General features: G+C 42.4%; 1 protein-coding gene across 3 annotated transcripts; it reads left to right on the top strand.

The window, feature by feature from the left end:
- Nucleotides 1–5,415: 5,415 nt before the first annotated feature.
- Nucleotides 5,416–13,343, top strand: LOC134585964 (basic proline-rich protein-like). 3 transcript variants are annotated; one of them, XM_063441453.1, is made up of 6 exons: nt 5,416–5,513; nt 8,704–8,763; nt 9,002–9,124; nt 10,697–10,855; nt 11,625–11,741; nt 12,032–13,343. In XM_063441453.1, the coding sequence occupies exons 2-6, from the start codon at nt 8,717–8,719 to the stop codon at nt 12,120–12,122; spliced, it is 537 nt and encodes a 178-aa protein (XP_063297523.1). In that variant the 5' UTR covers nt 5,416–5,513; nt 8,704–8,716; the 3' UTR covers nt 12,123–13,343. The 3 variants fall into 3 exon arrangements, with proteins under 3 accessions (XP_063297523.1, XP_063297526.1, XP_063297524.1); XM_063441456.1 differs by having other exon boundaries at nt 5,416–5,520; XM_063441454.1 differs by having other exon boundaries at nt 5,416–5,536.
- The last annotated feature ends 7,818 nt before the right edge of the window (nt 13,344–21,161 follow it).

The following is a 21,161-nucleotide window of genomic DNA, read 5'->3' as shown; positions in this document are numbered from 1 at the left end:
GCCTTCAAAGGGCAGAGGTGCTTTATTCTTCAGTGCCATCATGATCTGGTTCCTATCTTGTGAGGATAAGCAGCGGAGGATAACGTCTCGTGCTGTTCCAGTTGGTGCTTTAGGTGTGCCCGATATGCGATATACTCCGTCCAGAGCCATCTTTTTGGCTGTTGTGTGGGGCAGTATGGACGTGATTAATCTACGTACGTAATGAGGGAGTTCCTCTGCGGTCACCGCAGCAGGGATGCCACGGATTTTTATGTGGTTCCTGCGCTGTTTGTCCTCCAGGGCTGAGATTTGGTGTGACAGTGTGACTTGAGTGGTTTGCAATTGTTGTACTGTCTCTTTAAGGGCAACAATGTCAGTTCTGGCAGTACATATGTCCTTTTCAGAGGTTTGTACTCTGTCAGTTATGGCCTGTATGTCAGTTCTCAAAGCCCTGAGGTCAGCAGCCCACACTTGTTGGATGTCATTAAGCAGGAGTTTCAAGTCCTGCTTTGTTGAGGGTGCAGACCCGTCCGGGTTGTCAAGTATGTGTGGGAGACTTGCCTGGGTGGTCGGTGTAGCCTCTTGTCTGTCCTGCGCCCGGTTCTCCTCATTCCGGTCTCCAGCAGGGGTCAGCTTAGGCTGCATGGGCTGTCTCAGCATGTCCCCAATGTCTCTGCCGTCAGCCACTGTGTTTGGCTTTTGGGAGCGTCTCCCCATTGCGGTCCGGTGTTCCGGTTGCGGCAGGTAGGTGATGGGCTCCGTTCCCTGCGGGGGTTGTATGGTGCTGCCGCGGAGGAGTGCTTCCAGTCCCAGGCTCAGGGGTGTGTTGTAGGCCGCAGATTTGCGCCGTGGTTTGGTGTGCCTTGTCGCGATAAAGAAAGGCATCTATCGATGCGTTATGGCTCTGGGGACCCAGCTGTGGCGGTAAGAGGGTCGGATGGGCTTTAGTTGCTTTGATATTTGGTCGGATTCAGTCTGTAGTTTAGGAGCTCTCAGAGATGGCGTCCGCTTGTCAGGCTTGCAGGCTCCGCCCCCCGACGTGGGCTTTTAAAGAGCAACTTCTTACTATGCTTATTGCTATCTTTTGAAAGTCATCACATTTATAAGCAAACCTATGCATTGGCACAGTGACAAGAGGACCTATATGCACCATAAATTATCAAATGTTGTTACAAAGCCATATTTCCTAACAGTCCTGGATTGTTTGGTAGAGTCCCAGTTTCGGTTTTCTCTCCACTGTCCCACAATAATTAACAGGTTAACGTTATTACAGACAAATTACTGTAGATTTAAAAAATAAGAGTTTTAATCTTTTTAAAAGTGGCAATATAAAAAAAGTCAAACAATATTTAATTTCTAATTGAACAAAATTGAAAAAGTATGTTGTCCATTATTTACATAATAATTGCACATGTGGCCTAATATCAGATATTGTTATTGTCACCCCCCTGTCACCCCCCTCTCACCCTGTCAGACCCCCACACCCTGTCATCTCACCTCATCACCCCTTGTCACCCCCCTCTTACGGTCACCTCACCATAACCCCCTCACTCTGTCACCCTCCTCACACTATGTCACCCATCCTTACTCTGTCACCCATACTCTCACATTACATCACCCCCCCTCTTACTCTGTCATTTCCCCCCTCATCTCATCACCCTCACACTATGTCACCCTCCCCACACGGCCACCACTCCCCGTACACACGAGCACCACTCTCCACACTCTGGCACCTCCCTCCATACACACTGTCAACCATCAACACGCTGGCACCCTCCTGCTCTTTTACACTCACCCTGCCACAGTTACCCCTTTACTCACCCTGTCACCCCCCCAAAGGCAATCATTATACACACACCGTCATAAAACTTAGCTTCGCCATAAACTCAGTGCCAAAGGCCAGTCAGTACACAAACATACACATGCTCAGAGAAACATACATACAGATACAAGGATACTCACTGTCAGACACACACTCAGGTAGACAATGAAACGATGTTTACAGAGACTAGCTCTGTGTATCCAGTGCTGAAAGCTCCCCCATCAATATATCTACAGCTCCTTATACACAAAGTCAACTGCTATTTATTCTTCAATAATGGTGTTCTTCGTGGGGTCTCATGTACGAGTTTTGCCCAAGGCCTCGCCAAGTCTAGAGCCGACACTGCAGTACAGCCCTTCAGTATCCAATAGTCTCTTGTGCAGGGACTCCTCAAAGCGGTTTGCTCCTTCCCTCTGGAACTGTAAAAATAAAAAATATAGTTACAACTCACCAAATCGTAACCAGAAAGCATAATACTTATTTTATATTATTACAAACGACAATTTCAATGTTGGAGATTGGAGGCGTAGAATAGAAAGAATGGTCGAGCGCTTTCAATTTTGAATAAAAGCATGTCTGTGCTTAAAGTATGAGCAGTGTTTAGGAGATACGGTCACAGTGTAAGCAGTGTTTAGGTGATACGGTCACAGTGTAAGCAGTGTATAGGAGATAGGGTCACAGTGTAAGCAGTGTTTAGGTGATACGGTCACAGTGTAAGCAGTGTTTCGGTGATACGGTCACAGTGTAAGCAGTGTTTAGGTGATACGGTCATAGTGTAAGCAGTGTATAGGACATACGGTCACAGTGTAAGCAGTGTGTAGGTGATACAGGCGTTTAATTCTCCACAATCACAGTACTTTTGGTTACCTTATAAGTATTACAGTGACTCACATTGGTTGAATTGGCACATGAAAACACATGTGAGCAGTAACGCCACGTCAAGGCTTCAACCCTTGTTACTGACCATTCACACACACACACACACACACCATACTTTTCATTCATACGCATTCGGTATTCCAGATGTTTTGGACTACACCTGCTGGCAAAGATGTAATTCACAGCATCTGAACTGTCTAAGGTTACCTACCTCTGATCACAGTACACAGTGTTGAAGTCGCCGTGCAAACAGGAGAAACTTGTCACGTGTCAGATGGCACTTCAATAATCCACCCTGGACGCGAGCCTCAAACGGGGACTTCTTCATTCCTCTTTATGTACTTCGTGCCCCATAGGAGAACATGCTTGTCAGAGTTGTGACACACACAAAAATATAATGGTTAGAGTAAAATGGCAAAACAGACACAGTGCATGCAGACTTGCGTGCCACATATTTACAGCAGACAGACACAAAGATTGTGAGAGACACACCGTATTAAATATAAGAATTGGGAGTACTATACATGCACAAAGACACGGAGATTACAGAATTCAGTGACAGACGGATTTGGTTGCAGATGTGGGGCAGTCCCTCTGGCTGGGGTGCAGTTTCTCATCCACCCCTGGTGAGTGACTAGATGGCTGGGCTTTCGTAGCAAAAAGCAGGCCATGGCGTCTGAGATCTCTGAAACAAAATATTTGGTAGTCAAACCAGGGCTGTACACATCTAACACACAGGCCCCACATACTGCCCACCCCCCACATCTAACGCACAATCCCCACATCTAACACACAGCACCCTAATACACTGCCTCCCACATCTAACGCACAGCCCCCTAATACACAGCACAGACCGCCCCAATATACATCACAGACCGCCCAATACTGCACATACTGTCCAGACCCCCCCCATACTGTACAGTCCCCCCCATACTGTACAGACCCCGCCAATACTGTCCAGACCCCCCCATACTGTCCAGACCCCCCCCCCCATACTGTCCAGACCCCCCCCATACTGTACAGACCCCGCCAATACTGTCCAGACCCCGCCAATACTGTCCAGACCCCCCAATACTGTCCAGACCCCACCCATACTGTCCAGACCCCCCTCATACTGTCCAGACCCCCCCATACAGTACAGAACCCCCCCATACTGTCCAGACCCCCCCCCATACTGTCCAGACCCCCCTCATACTGTACAGTCCCCCCCATACTGTACAGACCCCGCCAATACTGTCCAGACCCCCCCATACTGTCCAGACCCCCCCATACTGATACCGGAGAAACTGACGGAAGCCAAGCACAGAGAGATGGACACAGGTTTCTTCAGGAAGGAAGAGATTCTTTATTGGATCACCGATCGGGACTCAGAGGGACTAGCGTCACCAAAATACAGCAAAGTCTGAGTACTGAATACATAGAGTACATTCCTTATATAGCACTGTAGCTCCTCCCACAATTAACTACACCCACACATACCCTTAACCTATTTAATAAATAGAGTCTAAACTCATCCATCCGGTCTAACCACGTGGCTCATCTGATACAAAGGAGAGGGACGCGTAATTCCAGTTCTTACATTCCTGCACCTGGTCAGTACAGTGATAACAGTATCTTAGCTACGTGTAATTAACTAACTGATACTACAAACACATATACATACATATGCCTTGTGGCAATCTTAGCCTGCTAAACTTGTATTTTACTGGAATTACATCACAATACTGTACAGTCCCCCCCATACTGTACAGACCCCGCCAATACTGTCCAGACCCCGCCAATACTGTCCAGACCCCCCAATACTGTCCAGACCCCCCCAATACTGTCCAGACCCCCCCATACAGTACAGAACCCCCCCATACTGTCCAGACCCCCCCCCCCATACTGTCCAGACCCCCCTCATACTGTCCAGACCCCCCATACAGTACAGAACCCCCCAAATACTGTCCAGACCCCCCCAATACTGTCCAGACCCCCCCATACTGTCCAGACCCCCCCATACTGTCCAGACCCCCCCACACTGTACAGACCCCCCCCACCACTGTACAGACCCCCCCCCCCAATACTGTACATACACCCCCTCCATACAGCACAGTCCCCCCTGATGGCTGAGAGTGTTGTGAGCGAGGCTTACCTGAGAGATGTCAGGATAAGTGCAGACACCGCGCATGCGCACTCAGGGGGTAGGAGATTTCTTAGAAGATATGGCCATCAGATTTCTATACCCCCTTAGTGCGCATGCGCGGTGTCCGAGGCTGTCCTGGCTTGGTGGGCGCGTGCGCAGTGTGGGGCAGGGAGATCGGATGAATGTTCGGCTGAATCGATCTCCCTGCCCGCTGGTGCGCACGCGCGCTGTATCCCGCTGTCTGTGCCCGGCGGGAGTACTTCGGCGCGCGTGCGCACTGGCACGTTAAATCCCCTCCATCCCCCCTCCCTTGTAGCTACTTGCGCAGGCGCAGTGTGGGTTTCGCGCATGCGCATTAGGTGTCCTTCGCTCCCGATCTGTGTGAAATTTTCACCTACCTGTTTTTCTGCGCAGGCGCTCCTCCTCCTCCAGCTCCGAAACGTCAATTCCGGTGCGGCCTCGTCACTTCCGGTGCGGCTGCGTCACTTCCGGTATACCATTCTGACAAGGTATAGAGATCTGATAGAACACCGGCGATTCCTCGACCTCCTTATTGGGGGACTGAGACGCTCCAGCCAATCGACGCCCAACTTCAGCCCTTACGCGATGACGTCAGCGCGGACAGCGCAGCTCTCGCTTCTCCTCAGGCTGGAGTCGGTGTTCGGGTAACGGTTGGACTGTCCTTGTTTCCCTCGGCCGAGTTCTGAAGTAACCGGTTAGTGTGTGAGCAGGTCTCCTCCCCGGGCACGGACGGGTTAAACCACATCCCAGAGCGGCATTTAACCCCTTCCCTGCCAGAGAAAAATACACTGTACCTGATATTTTGTTCTCTAAGCAGACCCCCTGCTCCCGGCCACCGGGACAGAACCCCTTCCCCCTTGGAGAGACCCCCTGACCGATCAGACAGACCCTCCTGACTGAAACCCTGACCGATCGCACAGACCCCTCCTGACTGAAACCCTGACCGATCACACAGACCCCCTGACTGAAACCCTGACCGATCACACATAGACCCCCTGACTGAAACCCTGACCGATCACACATAGACCCCCTGACTGAAACCCTGACCGATCACACATAGACCCCCTGACTGAAACCCTGACCGATCACACAGACCCCCCCTGACTGAAACCCTGACCGATCACACAGACCCCCTGACTGAAACCCTGACCGATCACACAGACCCCCTGACTGAAACCCTGACCGATCACACAGACCCCTGACTGAAACCCTGACCGATCACACATAGACCCCCTGACTGAAACCCTGACCGATCACACATAGACCCCCTGACTGAAACCCTGACCGATCACACATAGACCCCCTGACTGAAACCCTGACCGATCACACATAGACACCCTGACCGATCACACATAGACCCCCTGACTGAAACCCTGACCGATCACACAGACCCCCTGACGGTAACACACAGGGTTATCTGGATATCCATGGAGTTTCTCATTTAATTCCGGCCATCATTATGCCCTGGTAACCTTTATGTCTAGTCCCTGCAGCCCTATCGCTGTGAATGAAAGAGAAATGTATGACAGCTAGGATAATAGAGGATGTTATGACCCCTATTGCATGCTGACTGTATTGTATCTTTAACTGGATGCCATTCATGTTATTGCCTACTTCACTCCATACTCTCCTTGCTCATTTTTTCCAGCCTTATGTTTCCTTTGTTACAGCCTGCCACAGGAAGCCTGGCTTTCACTCCCTAGTGTGATTCCCACTTTCAAGTTACATACACATCAGATGCTGTGGTACCCAGCCAGGATTATATAATTGGCAAGGTTATTCACTAAACTCAGAATTCTTGTCGAATTATTTCTGAATGAAAAACAAAGGTAAAAGCTGGTCTGATATACTCAGCTATGCTAATGGTACCCGCATGATGTTCTGGTGTCAGGCGTTTATTGATTGGTTTAGTCCAAAGGTCTCCTCTCCAGTGCAGATTCTCCCTGTCTCCTCCAACATGCGCTTTCAGAAAATCTTCAAAATGGAAGCCTCGGACTGCCACGGGCAGGGGTGCCACTGATCGGCTTTTAGCAGTTAGCTGATGCTCTAAGTCGGTTATTAGCACCTCATTCACAAACTAGAATGAGAAAAATATGTAAGTTTCTTGAGACGGTTTCTAGGAATATAGAGCTGATTGCCTTAGAGCAGGGGTCCTCAAACTCCGGCCCCCTAGATGTTGCTGAACTACAACTTCCATGATTCTCTGGCTATCTATGTAATTCAAAGAATCATGGGAGTTGTAGTTCAGCAACATCTGGGGGGTCGGAGTTTGAGGACCCCTGCCTTAGAGCATCTGCTAACAGCTCTAATCCAATCAGCAGAGACCCTCTGAGGCTTTTGTTTTTTTGAATATTTTTATGTTTTTAATGTTGGAGGTTACAGAGCGAAATTACGCTTGAAAACAGAAAAAACGTTTAACCCCTAAAGGTAAGCCAGCAATAGGGACCTCCTGGCATCATAACAACTTAATTTCAGTGAAGTGTTCCTTTAACAACTTGGCTATTTTTGCCTCCGTTTTGCTATTTAGAATTCATTTGTGGAAATTCTGATGTTTGGTGAATAACCCTGTCAGTGTTGTTTGATGGAATATCCACTAAATCAGTTATAAAAAAAGTGACTTCTAACCTTAAAACAACATAGCCTAGTTGGAAATAGGAGTTGGATCTTTTTTTCCCCCAATTATTATTGTTGTGTTTTTTTTTATTCTAAAGGATTATCGTTACACCAAGCACCACAACCTTTTCATTGTTACAGCGTGGAGTCTGGATGTGTAGCATTTTGCTTTGAAACACTACAGAGACATTTAAGAGCAGTCCACTGCCCACATACAATAAAAATCACTAGTAAATATACCCCAATGAAAACATGAGTGCATCTAATTGTGCATTTACCCATAGGGCAGTTTTCTGTGACTTTATTATTACTATAGCCTGAATTGTAAATATTCTAAAGGAGTTCACAACTGGCATTGACCATTTTATCATTGTCTTTTTGTGAGATTGTTTTAAAATTTAATATTATATATAAAATATATAAATTATTATATATTTTAAGGGAGTAATAAAAAAAAGTTATAATCCTATTTAACTGTCCTCCAATGCTTCATTCTTTGAGCACTGAGGAGTTTTGACTGTGTACTATGCTGATGACTTGCCTCTAAGATGCCTCAATGCATCTCTATGAGGAGGGCCTGATTGGCCAAAACGGCGTTTGGCCCCGTCTCCGTGGCAATTTTAGCCAATCGCTATGGATTTGCTAAAAATTGGCCATTTCGATGATGTGACAAAGTGGGCAGAGCCAGCGCTGGCGGACCCGCGCGGCGCTGGAAATAAGGTGAGTTTTATACTTTTATAAAGGGGCTAAGAGGAGGGGCAAGCCACCTAAATGGTGGGTTTAGCACTATAGGGTCAGGAATACATGTTTGTGTTCCTGACCCTATAGTGATCATTTAAAAATGTCTATTTAGATGTGACAAATTTGAATGGGCCATCAAGTAGGACATTCAAAACCCACAGTGATGGATCTTTACGGACCATGGAAAGGTAGGTCTTCTGTGGTCCTTCTTTCATGGTGAAATCCTTTGCCTTATTTGCTATAGCTACAATCTACAGAATGGCCTTAAAATGTTGTCCTCATTCCAAACGACAGGAATGTAATATGCATATATATATATATATATATATATATATATATATATATATATATATATATATATATATATATATATATATATATATATAGCCCCAATAATAGATGGGAACCCTTTCATTTTCTGACAAAAAAAATATACTTCATTTTTGACATGTTGTCAAGCTTTTAAACCGTATGAAAAGCTGCTACAAGTAGCATGATAATTTGTTTGTGCTTTTATCTCCAGAGACTATTGAAAGATGCCAATGGATCAAATTGAATCTGGTCTAGAAGTTCGAAAGTTCAGGTATTTGTCATCATTTTATAGTTCTAGAGCTGTTCCTGCAGTTTGTTGAGTAATTTTATTTGTAATGTCCATCAACACTCCTATTTAACTGGCTTTCCCCTTTATTCTTGAAAAGGATTCGGAAAAAAGGCGGGCTAATGCCACCTTGCTCCTTTTCTTTTGCCGTTAATCTTGGTTATTCTGCTGTTCTGCTTCAGATGTAGTTTAAATTTGTCAGTGTATTTCTTAACAATTTCAGGGGAAGAGGAAACCGGAGTAGAGGTAATTACATGTCAAGAGGTGACCGTGGTATGAAGGGCCAAATGCCTCTTGGGCGAGAAAAGTTCAGAGACCATCCCATGAATGGGATTATACCTCTCAGGTAACCATGAATAAATATAGTGATGTCCTGTGTCCTTTTTTTGTGTGTGGGCTTTAGTTTTGGGGGAGGAGGGACTATTTTGGGAGACTGACAGAGTGTGGGTTTCTTTTTATTGATTTGACAGAAATATTGACTTTTGCATTTACTGGATTGAATAAAATGTCTGTAAATTGCTAAATGAACTCCTTTTGTTCGTAATTATCGAACAGATCGATAAGTTAGTTCAGTGAATAACCGGTATTTGATTGGTTCACCATAGCTGAACGGAGTTTGTGCACAGATACTATTTACCTTACACACCTCTTTAAAGGGACACTGTAGGTACCATAACCATTTCATCTCTTTGAATTGGTTATAGTGACTGGAGTCCCCTGGCACTGTCCTTCCATTTTTGAGTAGTTTAACAGCGAGGGTCCATAACATTCCATATCCCAGCACCCACTGGAGGTGGGGCTAAGGCAGAGATTACACTCTTGCTTCTAGACATACCAATTCATACCTGCAGTATGGTCAGCTGACACCTTCAGGCTATCACAGTCGCCCATTGCAGCTTAGCTTAAGCAGCACAGAGGGGATGGGATGCTGGGGGCTCTTTTTGTTTAACGCTGAATGGATAGCGGTGAAGTCCAGACACTAATCATTTCAATGAGATGTAGCAGTTATAGTGTTTACTGTGTTCATTTAAGACTGTTCTTCTCTTTCCTGTATTTGTTAGAATATTAACATGGCTTTTAACAATATAAAAGAGATCTGTGCTATCTCTATCACACACATACTGTGGTAGAGTGCACTCACGGGACTCAGTGAATGTCTTTTAATCAATTCTGCTTTATTGGGCAGTTATAGTAACATACATGATTAGAGAAAATAAGCCGCTGCCCCAGTTGTTACAATTACATATGTAAGGTGTGATTAGAACAGGACAACACTGTGATAAAACATCTTTCCACTTACTTGTTATAAGGATCAGAAGAGTTTCCAATGTCTTTGGTGCTGGTGCCTCAATTCCAGAGATCCACAAAGTGATAAATGTTAACCATACATCGCACTTTAACCCCTTAAGGACTAAACTTCTGGAATAAAAGGGAATCATGACATGTCATGTGTCCTTAAGGGGTTAAAGACTCACAGAAAAATAAAAAAAAGCATTCTTTGCTGTGCAGATTTATTAAATATAGTGCGTTCCATATAAAATACTAACCAGAATAGAGGCAAGGATAAACCCATTCAAAAAAGGATCTTTGCACCAGATAGAAAGGGGGGGAGGAGTAAAATAAATCCTAGAACAACACTCTGAATGCCTTTCACGTCCAAAGACAGGAGCTTTATCAACATAAACCATATTACCAAACACCGTGCTTTTAACTTTTGCAGCAAGTTTCGAGAAATCTGTTTTGAGTTTCCCTGTCGAAGCAGTCTGCATGCTGTAACTAGTCATTAGTCACTAGTGGTTTAAAATGTTGAAAGTGCAAACCGTGAGCTCTAAAAAGAATGCACTAAGTGAACCAGTGAATTTACTGTGTGCTGGTGCTGAATTTAAACTTGACTTAACTTACTTTTGATTATATTAAGACGTGGCATGGGACGAATGCATCCATATCAGGATCCTCGTGGGCGCGGAGGAATCAGAGGACGACATCCAGGATTTCTGCCGCCTCCATTGCCGCCGCCGCCACCACCTCACCTTGAAAGAGAAATGAGAGAACCCTTTCCACCACCACCAACTCTAAGGTTAGCTACCAGGAAACTTTTTTTAAATGTCTTCTTGTCTAATATGGATGTAATGGTTAATACTGACTGGACATACTACAAACAAGATACATTGCAGAATCCTCTACTAGACTACAATTTCTTCATTTGGCTGAAGTATAATCCCTTCTGAAGACTACTGTTATTAAACACCTCCAAAAATATATAATATTATGCATAAAATAAAGTGCTAAATCTAAGGGTGGCGTGTTCTGTTAAGGCCTTTGGGCATTGATAAGTAAAACTGAACTGTGGTGGCACACTATGTGCAACTGTTGTGTGTGATGGATGCTGACAACGGTCCACTTATCCCTGAGGGATCCAGAACCAGAAGCCGTGTTGGTGGTATTAAATGCAGCTGTAGGGAGCTCTACTGAGCTCAGCACTTCTCTTTTAGGCTATCCTGATACAAGTCCCTGGGATGAGACTCATTTACTAAAGTGTGAATGCAATATGTGCTTCCAGTGAGTGGAGCTGTGCGTGTTGCACGCCGCCCATCCTCCCTCTCCCCCTCACCTTCTATTCCCTGCATTCATGTACAGACACTGAAAATCTAGAAACATGCACCCCTGTATTCACACACATTCTAATTCTATGCTGCTGACATGCAAATAAAAAATAAAATACATTAGAGTTTTCAATAGTAGATAAGGAGTTTACATTTCGAGCAGTGTGTATTCTATATATTGTGTAAATCTTCTTAAATTCTGGTTATGTGCTTTTATCTATTTTTTTTTTTATTTACAATCAGACGTGGACACCCTCCACCTCCAGGGCTCATGGGTTTTAGAGGCATGCCACCTCCTCATCGTGGCAGAGGTATACTGCCGCCACCACCACAGAGAGGCCACTTTCCTCATCCACGAGGGTAAGATTTTTATTTTTTATTCCCCCCAACCCCTGCCCTCTGATTATTTAAATCCGTGAAATACTGTTAACTGATTTAATATACACTTTGATTATATTTCCTTACCTCTTACCACTTTCGCTTTTGTTCCCACATTTTTAGATTATCCATATGGGTGCCATGTTAAATTGCATGCTTTTGGGCTTATTTAAATAAGTGTAAAATGTAGCACAAATCTGTTTTTATTTTTTGTATTTATTTTTAAACCAGTTTCCAACAAAGCAAACTTGTGATTTTATCCTTTTACACAGCTTTCCCAATGGACGTGGTACTGCAGCACATCCTCCGCCACCTGGCCGCGGCCAGAGATGGCCCGCACCACCAGGTGGCAGACGCTTTTAAAGAGACACACTCTTTACATTGCATAGCAGATTTAGATGACCGGAGAGACCTTGCCTAAATGGTTTTGGTTTTGTTTTTTATTTTTAATCTGTGTATTTTTTATTTTTTAATTCCAGATATTTTTAGTATTATATCCTTCTTTTTTTTTTTTTTTTTTATATGCTAATTTTTCAGAAGCCCTCACGCATTAAGTGGCAAAAAAGAAAAATGACATACACGTTAATAAATAAATAAAATATGTGCTTCTATGGACACTCGTAAAACGGTTATCACATAATATGTATGGACATTGACTGTTGCACAATGGGACACTACTCCTACAAGAATGTCAAGCAGTAACTTAATTAAGCGTAGTATTTATGGACTTGTGTGCAGCATTTCAGACTGCTCTGTGTTTTATTTTAATTACAAGCACTCCAAATAAATACAGTAGTCTTATTTTACAACCACAAAAATTACAAAAAATTATTGGAAAGCTAAACTTTTTATGGGAAAGCAAATCTGTTGACTCCCATTTTCTCCTTATTTTTGGTAAATGTAAGAGAAAACCCTAGTACATTCACAGCTTGACCGTATTTGTTTTGAATGTTAGGATGTGTAGGTAGTGTGTTTCTTTGGAACACTAACTATAACTTGCTTGTCTTGCTTGCATTGCCTACACTATTTATTTTTCAGAATTATTCAGTATTCATTTTATGGTCAAAGTATGACGTGAACACTAGAATTTGTATAATTGTAAAACCTATTACACGCTGTATATTGCATAGATTTTGATTTGACGTTTTCTAATGTGAGCAGAAGCTGTCCTTTTTCAGACAATTTTCAACTGTGAAATCGTATTTAAATGTTACCTAAATATTGTGGCATTCATTCTCAGTAGTGTAGTAAAAATCAAAGATCTTAGTATTGCCAGAATATTTTCCTTCATTTTACTCTTGTGCTGAGGGCTGAAAACACAAGACCTAATTGTTGCAGCAGATGCTTTATATCAGTGTTAACCATCCCCTCCCCAATAGCATCTCAGGACTACAAATTGGCTCAGTATAATAAGGTATGGGAAAATAAAATGGCTGACACCCAGTTTGATATCTGTTGTATTTGACCATATATTTATTAAACAAAAACAGCAAAGACATTTTAAACACAACCTGTCACTTTTATTTCCATAATTCTATGAGGAGAAATATCCATGTTTATTATATAACATCATAAACGAAGGCCATTTTTAAAAAATCTGCATTTTATGTACATATATTATAGTAGTATAGGATTTATTTATTTTTTAATTAATTTTGCCTATGGAGAGGTGTCTTGTTCTTTGTTGCAGATTTCACCAAGTCATACCAAAATTGTCTTAATGCACATTAGATATCTTCTTCCCTTATATCTATGTATACAAACACAAGTAACAATGTGTGAACATATACACAGATATGGGATTATACATTGCATTTTGTCACTGTTGTTTTAACATGGCAAAATTGCAAATGAACACTATGGAAACTTGGGTTTAAACAGAACTGACATCAAAGTGTATATAAACCTCTATAAATATACATTTAACATGAGATTGCCTGGACTTTTGGCAGTAGCCCACACATCTTTCATTTTGTTCTTTTATCTTTTTTTTTAACAACTCTAGCGTATATGTTAACAAGGGGTTTAAACATTTCAAAGTAAGATATGTAAAAAGTGTGGATTCATTGTAAATTTACTGTTTAGTGACTAAAGCCCTAACTGATCATGATAACATCAGATTGTAAAAAAATGATGCTACTATTGTTGTCTTCCGAAGGGTAACATAGTCACCCTTTGAAGCGTATTGAAGATGGTATGCAGACCATTCAAGAACTTGACACAGTCCTTTTTTAAGGTGAGAATGTTTTAAAAAAAAAAAAAAATCCTTCACCTGTGGAATTGTTGATTCTTATGCATTTTCGCTAACAGGTAAGCTTTCTGATTCAAAGGGGTTTGTGGCTTAAACAAAACTTTTTGTATGAATCAATGCTCTATCGCTTTTGACTTTCATGTGCTTGGTCTATTCACAAAGCTGGCTTCTGCATGCTCTGTTTGTAATAATTTACATTCCTCTCAAAATACAAGGAGTAATTATGGTTAAAAATGACAATGATTTCCAGTATCAGCTGTGTGGTGGTTTAAACAGATATGAATAGAGAAATAAAATACAGCCTCAGTGACCAATGTTAAGAATAACCAATAGCCAGTCTACAAAGTATAAATGTTTAAAGAATACAAAGGTGGCTTCCGCACTCAGGAGCAAGGTTCACAGTAATATGCCTATGGTAGGGATGTGTTGTTTTTCTTAGTTTTTTTTGTTGTTGTTTTTTTTGCAGCTGTCATAGAATTTAATTCAGTTTGGGTGCATTTACAGAAAAACCGCTAGGTAAGCATTTTGCTTCCAAATTAAGGGCTAAATGACTATTTTTACCTGGAAAACATGAATAAATAAACTTCATTCTAGCTGAACCAGTTGGCCTCTGGTAACAGTGAATTACTGCTATGAAGAGATCTACTTTACGGGCATACATGTCGTTTTCTAGTACTTACAGAATCTGTGAACTAAACTGCTTACTTATTATGCATACTAAGATGGGGTTTTGGGAAAGTAACAGTTCTGTAAATTTCTATAATTTGTTATACATCTCCAAAGTTACATTACATGCCTATATAAAAGTAGTATAATTCATCCTCTTAACCCCTTAAGGACACATGACATGTGTGACATGTCATGATTCCCTTTTATTACAGAAGTTTGGTCCTTAAGGGGTTAAAGACCAATTTCATAATCTATCCTTTAATGGTACACTCCACCGCCAAAATAAAAATCACTGTTTAGTAGATATACCACAAATTGAAACAGGCATGCATTTAATTATGTATTTTACATTGGGTTGTATCTAAAATCCGGTTGCAAAAGCTGCACTTGCCTGTTGCTTTTGCAAGCGCTGGCAGGTAAAGAGATGAAAAGGACATTCCACTGCCAAAATATAAACATTCATGCATTTACTTGTGCATCTTTTGCCATTATAAAAACAGCTTGGAAAAGCTGTTGATCTTTTCCTCAAAGCTCAAATCTTAAAACCAAACTTGGTGTTTAGGTGGTCTATCCCACCAAAAATACTATTTGTGTAGGATAACACTTACCCCTTAAGACATGTACGAGGGCAGCATATAGACATATAAAAGGAAATACAAAACAAACCAAAAAATAGTTCAATTCAATGTGGTAAGCACAAATTGGTTATATACGTTCTGGTGGTCAGATGAAACGCGTATCGGAGGGAGGATTTCAGTGTTTATTATTGATTGTATTTAATGTAGTTATTACTATTTTTAAATAGTTGCTTTTTAATTATTTAATAAAATTTTGCTTAAATCAACACCTAATAGTGATTCCATCTTGGAAATGGCAACCTCTGGTTCTAAGAGGACATTGTCACCCTACATTTGACAAGTCTTCAAACTTGGAGCCACCTATTCATCGGCTCCTAACTAAGGTGAGCAGGAATTATTTGAGGACATTTGTTTTAAGTGGTTTTTAAACCCAACAATATTGCACCATTTGGCTCTCTTTTTTTTTTCATTTTAGAAACATAGAATGTGATGGCAGGTAAGAACCATTCGGCCCATCTAGTCTGCCCAATTTTCTTAATACTTTCATTAGTCCCTGGCCTTATCTTATATCTCGAATAGCCTTACGTCTATCCCACGCATGCTTAAACTCCCTCACTGTGTTAACCTCTACCACTTCAGCTGGAAGGCTATTCCATGCATCCACTACCCACTCGGTGAAGTAATACTTCCTGATATTTTTAAACCTTTGCCCCTCTAATTTAAGATTATGTCCTCCTTGTTGTGGTAGTTGTTTTTCTTCTTTTCAATATAGTCTCCTCCTTTACTGTGTTGATTTACTTTATGTATTTAAATATTTCTGTCATATCCCTCCTGTCTCGTCTTTCCTCCGAGCTATACATGTTAACCTGGTGAGTTTTACCCAGCAAGACATGGCCTAGTTTTTTAGCCCTTCTCTGAACACTCTCCAAAGTATCAATATCATTCTGGAGCTATTGTCTCCAGTACTCCAAGTGAGGTTTCTTCTGTGTTCTGTACAATGGCATGAGCACTTCCCTCTTTCTACTGCTAATACTTCTCCCTATACAACCAAGCATTCTGTTAGCATTTCCTGCTGCTGTATTACATTGTCTGCCTACCTTTAAGTCATCTGAAATAATTACTCCTAAATCCCTTTCCTCAGATGTTGAAGTTAGTACTGTATCTAATATTATATACTCTGGTATAGGTTTGTATACACAAGATGCATTATCTTGCACTTTTCAACATTAAATGTCAGTTGCCACAGCTCTGACCATTTTTTCTAGTTTACCTAAATAATTTGCCATTTGGCTTATCCCTCCTGGAACGTCAACCCTGTTGCAATTCTTTGTATCATCAGTAAAAAGACATACCTTAGCATCAAGACCTTCTGCAATATCAGAGAATAGGTCCAAGTACACATCCTCAAGGTACCCCACTGGTAACAAGACCCTGCTTAAAAATCACACCTACATGAGTTACTGTGCGATTACCAAATTCTAACTTAACCCAAGCAGACTGTATTTTCGCCTCACTAACTTGTATTAGGTTAGATTTTGTGCTATCCTTCACATACAGAGCCTATGTTTATGCAAACGAATGCCATGTGCGGCGGGCCTGCCTAAACTGTGAATTGCCTTGTTTTATATGTGTGGATGTGCCCTCTTAGAATGTTTCCCCTCTTTCATATTCCCCTTCCTGTAATTTTTACCATAAAATCCTGTAATATACCCTTTCACCTACCGAGGTGTGAAAATCGCAGACCGCAAGGAAACAAGCGGCGCGTGCTTCCCCATGGTGGTCGGCGGTTCGTATTACCGAACGCCCACCAGGGGTAGCACCGGCCTGCGTACACTGTCTTTGATCCCGGTGTCAGGGACTGTCCTAACTGCTCCCCAACAGAGCTGTAATCACTCATTCCTTCTTTTCTTATCCTACCTACTCCCCAAAGGATACCTATGTGGGGATATCCACCAGAGAGAGGGACGCGCGCCAGCGTGGAGTCCCTGGGGCTGTGAGTCGGTCTCACAGCTGCAGGCCGCATGGAAGTCCGTGCCGACCAATGGGAGAGGGAGCGCCCATTCAAACTTGGTTCGCACTATTCCCTTGGTTGATAGGCAAAGTGCCGATTGGTCGCTGCAGGGAGCGGGCGACCAATCCGAGATGGAGCGCTTATTCAAACTGGGTTTCGCGCCCTTCCATCTGATTGGGCAGCGAAGCCCCTCTCGTCCCTGGGCGCTTTGAGTGGATTGGTGACATTGGGTTTCGCGCACTATCCTCCCTAAGCCCCGACTGGTGCATCAGAGTTTTGCGCCCTTTCTTTGGATTGGGCGACGAAACTCCTTCCTCCTCCTAACGCTGATTGGCGCGATTTGGTTTGCGCCATTTCAGCTGATTGGTTGTTGCTTGGTTTAGGCGCGAAGTTTGAATTCGCCGGACTAAACCAAGCAACACCTTGGAACTGATTTTAGGGATGTACAGAGCCTTGAGCCACAGACTTTCGACACTGATATCTCCGGCTCTGTACATCCGCTCGTCCCGCTTTTTGCAGGGGACCCGGGGCTATTTAGCTATGTAAGTTTTAATCCTGTAGCCCCTTTCCGTCCCAGGACGCCGAGCTCCAAAGTATGAATGTAAAAATGTTCTCATGTGTGTCCCTGTTCTAGTTAACCATCTCCCAGAGCAGGAGATGGTTATCTATTCCCCAGCCCCCTCCTGTATGTTTTGTGTTGGATGGAGACCCCCTGTGGGTCTGTACATAAAAAGCTGTGTGCCCAAATAAAGATTGTCAAACGTTGTATCCTGGAACTATGTCCCGTCCAGTTACTGGGGAAATGGGTCTGACCTATCAGTACCAAAGGGGATAAGCAGCCAGGTTACCTAGGTCCTGCTACACCATGGTCTACTGGGCACTTACAAAAAAAATAAAATAGACTAGTGCAAATTTTGTGTGGTATTTTCTTTCATGTCTACATGCTGCCCTGGTATATCCCTTAAGGGGTAAATGTTATCCTACACAAATTTTAGCGCTGCACTCACACTTCGTGTTTCAGGTGGGATACATTTTGTGTGTGATATAAGAAGTATTTACTAGTGTTACAGTTGCTGTTTATGCATATATAATATTCACATTTAGCATAAACTATTACATCTATGTTTATTGCTCTTCTCTAAAGCCTTTGCAAGCTGTCTCCTAAACCCACCCAGTCTTTCTGTGGCTGCTCAATCACAGATTTCCCAATGCAGCTCAGTAAGAAGTGTTTGCAAGTCAGGTATGCTTTGAACAATTGCTGCCTCATGAGTGCAGATCCACTGAGTCAAACCAGGAAGTAAGAGAACTTGTTATCCACTTGAAAGTCATGGGTGTGTAAACAAGGTTAATTTATACAATTGCCACTTTGTATTGAAATATGCACTATTTGTAAAATTAAAAAAACACTCATCACACAAAGCATTACTGCAAGCTAAAATGCTTTGGGATCCAGAATATCCCTTTAAAGTGAACCTGTAGTAGAAATAAAAATAAAATCTTGCATTAAATGCTCCCATACACATTGAATAGACCATGTATCACAAAGATACGTGATGTATTCAATGTAAAAAAAATATATATAGAGATTTATTTAACTTTCCTCTGTTACAGTGCCTCTTCATGTAACATGAAGCTCCAAGCAATCAATCCGACTAATCTCTTCTTTGTTTTTCTCTGCATCTGGTTTTATTGCCGGCATTGGAACAGAGTAATGTTATGTCATTCCTCTCCTATAATCCCTAGCAGGTGCTAGAATAGATTACTAAGGAGTTTCATGCACTTCTATGTTTGGGAGAGCAGTAGGATCTCTTGTGGGTGGTCTGTTCTGCTTTCCCTGGTCAGTCAATATGTTTATTAACAGCAGGGAGAAAAAAAAGTTTTAAATGTTTTTTTGCCAAATATGTCCATTTGCTAGAAAAAACTGTTGGCACAATGTATAGGTGAAATTTTTACTCCTTCAAAAGAGCATAAACATTCCAGTACAGATATCGTTTGAGGATCCTATTTCAAAATCGAATGAGCAACACAATTACTGTAGAGCTGTATAGCGCTTTTAAAGTTCAGCAACTGGAACATTCCATTTTGGTATAGAAGGAGCAGGTTACAATGATGGCAAATTGTGGCATTTGCTCTTTTAGGGGTTTAAGTTGTGCAATTGTGTAGTTTTCTGCCCAAAATATCTTATTTGATAAAAAATATAAAACACCAAACCAGGCAGTGGGCCACCTGCATAGCATATCTTGCAAGGACCCCAATATCCAGTTCCTACTGACATTGAGGGTGTGCGGATTGCTTTAAGCAATGTGATATTACCATCAAAACTTTGCTCACATTTTCTTGGGGATCCACAGAGTTAAATGCAGGCTACACTTGGACTAACAAGGCCATTACTTGCAGCCACAATTATGGAGGTATTACAGTTTGTCTTGAAATAGTGAATCAACTTTAACAGCAGGAAATTGTCATTTGTGTAAGTTGTATTCAGTGCCTTTGTAGGGGCTTCCATGTCACGTGACAGTTTTACTCTGCTAGTGCCACAGAAGAACCTCGAGAGCAGTGGTTCCTAAACCAGTCCTTATGCCCCCTCTACCAGTCCAGGATTTAGGGATTACCCAGTTGTGTCGAGAGAGAGAGAGTGTGTGTGTGTGTGTGTGTGTGTGTGTATGTATATATATATATATAAACACTTTACACCACGCATGTCAAACTCGAAGGTTAACACGGGCCAAATAAACAAGGTTTAAGTTTATGTGGGCTGCAAAATAAACTTCAGTTTTCATAGAAACAGGTTTATTTAGAAAAGTACAGTATAAAAATTTTGCCTAACTAGCACTGGACGTCCTCACACTCGTAGGGCTTCAAAGTAAACAATCGTGTGAATTTATTTTAAGAATACATGCATGTACATATAACCAATGTTTCAGTCCATCTACCTCGACATATTAAGAAAAGTTTGGTAATGGTACTAAAATGGTGAATGTATGCTGTTGTACAGATGTAAAAAAACACGACGTTATCTTGCTGATGTTTAAGTCCTATGAGTGTGTTCTTCACTTTGACTGAGATCATCAAACTTTATGATCTCAGCCAATCCAATACTTTCCAATAGGAAAGCATTGGGAGGCTATTGTGCATTTGTGGCAAAAAGCTGCATGGCGAATCAGCAGCTCCATGGGAAGCGTTCAGCACCTCCATGCAGACCCAATCTAATACACTAACCCCTCCCCCCCCATTCTAATACACTGCCTTTCCTCCCAGCATTCTAATTTAATACACTGCCTCCCTCCCCCAATTTAATACACCGCCCCTTCTCCCTAATTTAATACATTGGCTTCCTTCCCCAAAGTAATACAGTGCCCACTCACTCCTTTAAATTAATACACTGCCCCCACCTACCCAATTTAGCACACTACAGAGAAAGGTCCCCCAAGCCTCTCTTCCCTTACCTTAAGATGAGCTGCCCGTCCTCCAGGAAAGATCTTTCCTGTCTTTTGGCCAATTGCAGCCACAACACAAAGTGGCTGGGGATACACAGAGTTTGTGGGCCACATGCAAGTTTGACATGCTTGCTTTAGACTCAACTGTGTAATCCCTAAATCCTCGACTGGTAGGAGAGGCGTGAGGAGTTGTTTGGGAACCACTGCTCTAGATGATGTTAGTGTGGCAGCTACTAGAGGTGTATTTAACCCTGCAATGTAAACAAAACAAACCTGCAATGTTTTACATTACAGGGTTAAAAGGACAGGGCCACTGCACCCAGTCTACTTCATTGAGATTAAATGGTCTGGGTGACTACAGTTTCTTTTAATGAGGCAACTGCCTTCTGGAAGACCAATTGGATACAGACCCTACATTTAGCAGGTATTACATGAGCAGCATGTCAGTCTACTATT

This window comes from Pelobates fuscus, chromosome 2 (genome assembly GCF_036172605.1).
Source record: "Pelobates fuscus isolate aPelFus1 chromosome 2, aPelFus1.pri, whole genome shotgun sequence".
NCBI lineage: Eukaryota > Metazoa > Chordata > Amphibia > Anura > Pelobatidae > Pelobates > Pelobates fuscus.
Note: the sequence above shows the minus strand (reverse complement) of the source record. Positions and strands in the feature narration are given on the sequence as shown.

Coding starts and splice junctions, on each gene's coding strand:
- LOC134585964 (XM_063441453.1), top strand. CDS start 8,717: ATGCCAATGGATCAAATTGAATCTGGTCTAGAAGTTCGAAAGTTCAG. Junction 8,764..9,001: donor CTAGAAGTTCGAAAGTTCAG/GTATTTGTCATC, acceptor TAACAATTTCAG/GGGAAGAGGAAACCGGAGTA. Junction 11,742..12,031: donor CACTTTCCTCATCCACGAGG/GTAAGATTTTTA, acceptor CCTTTTACACAG/CTTTCCCAATGGACGTGGTA.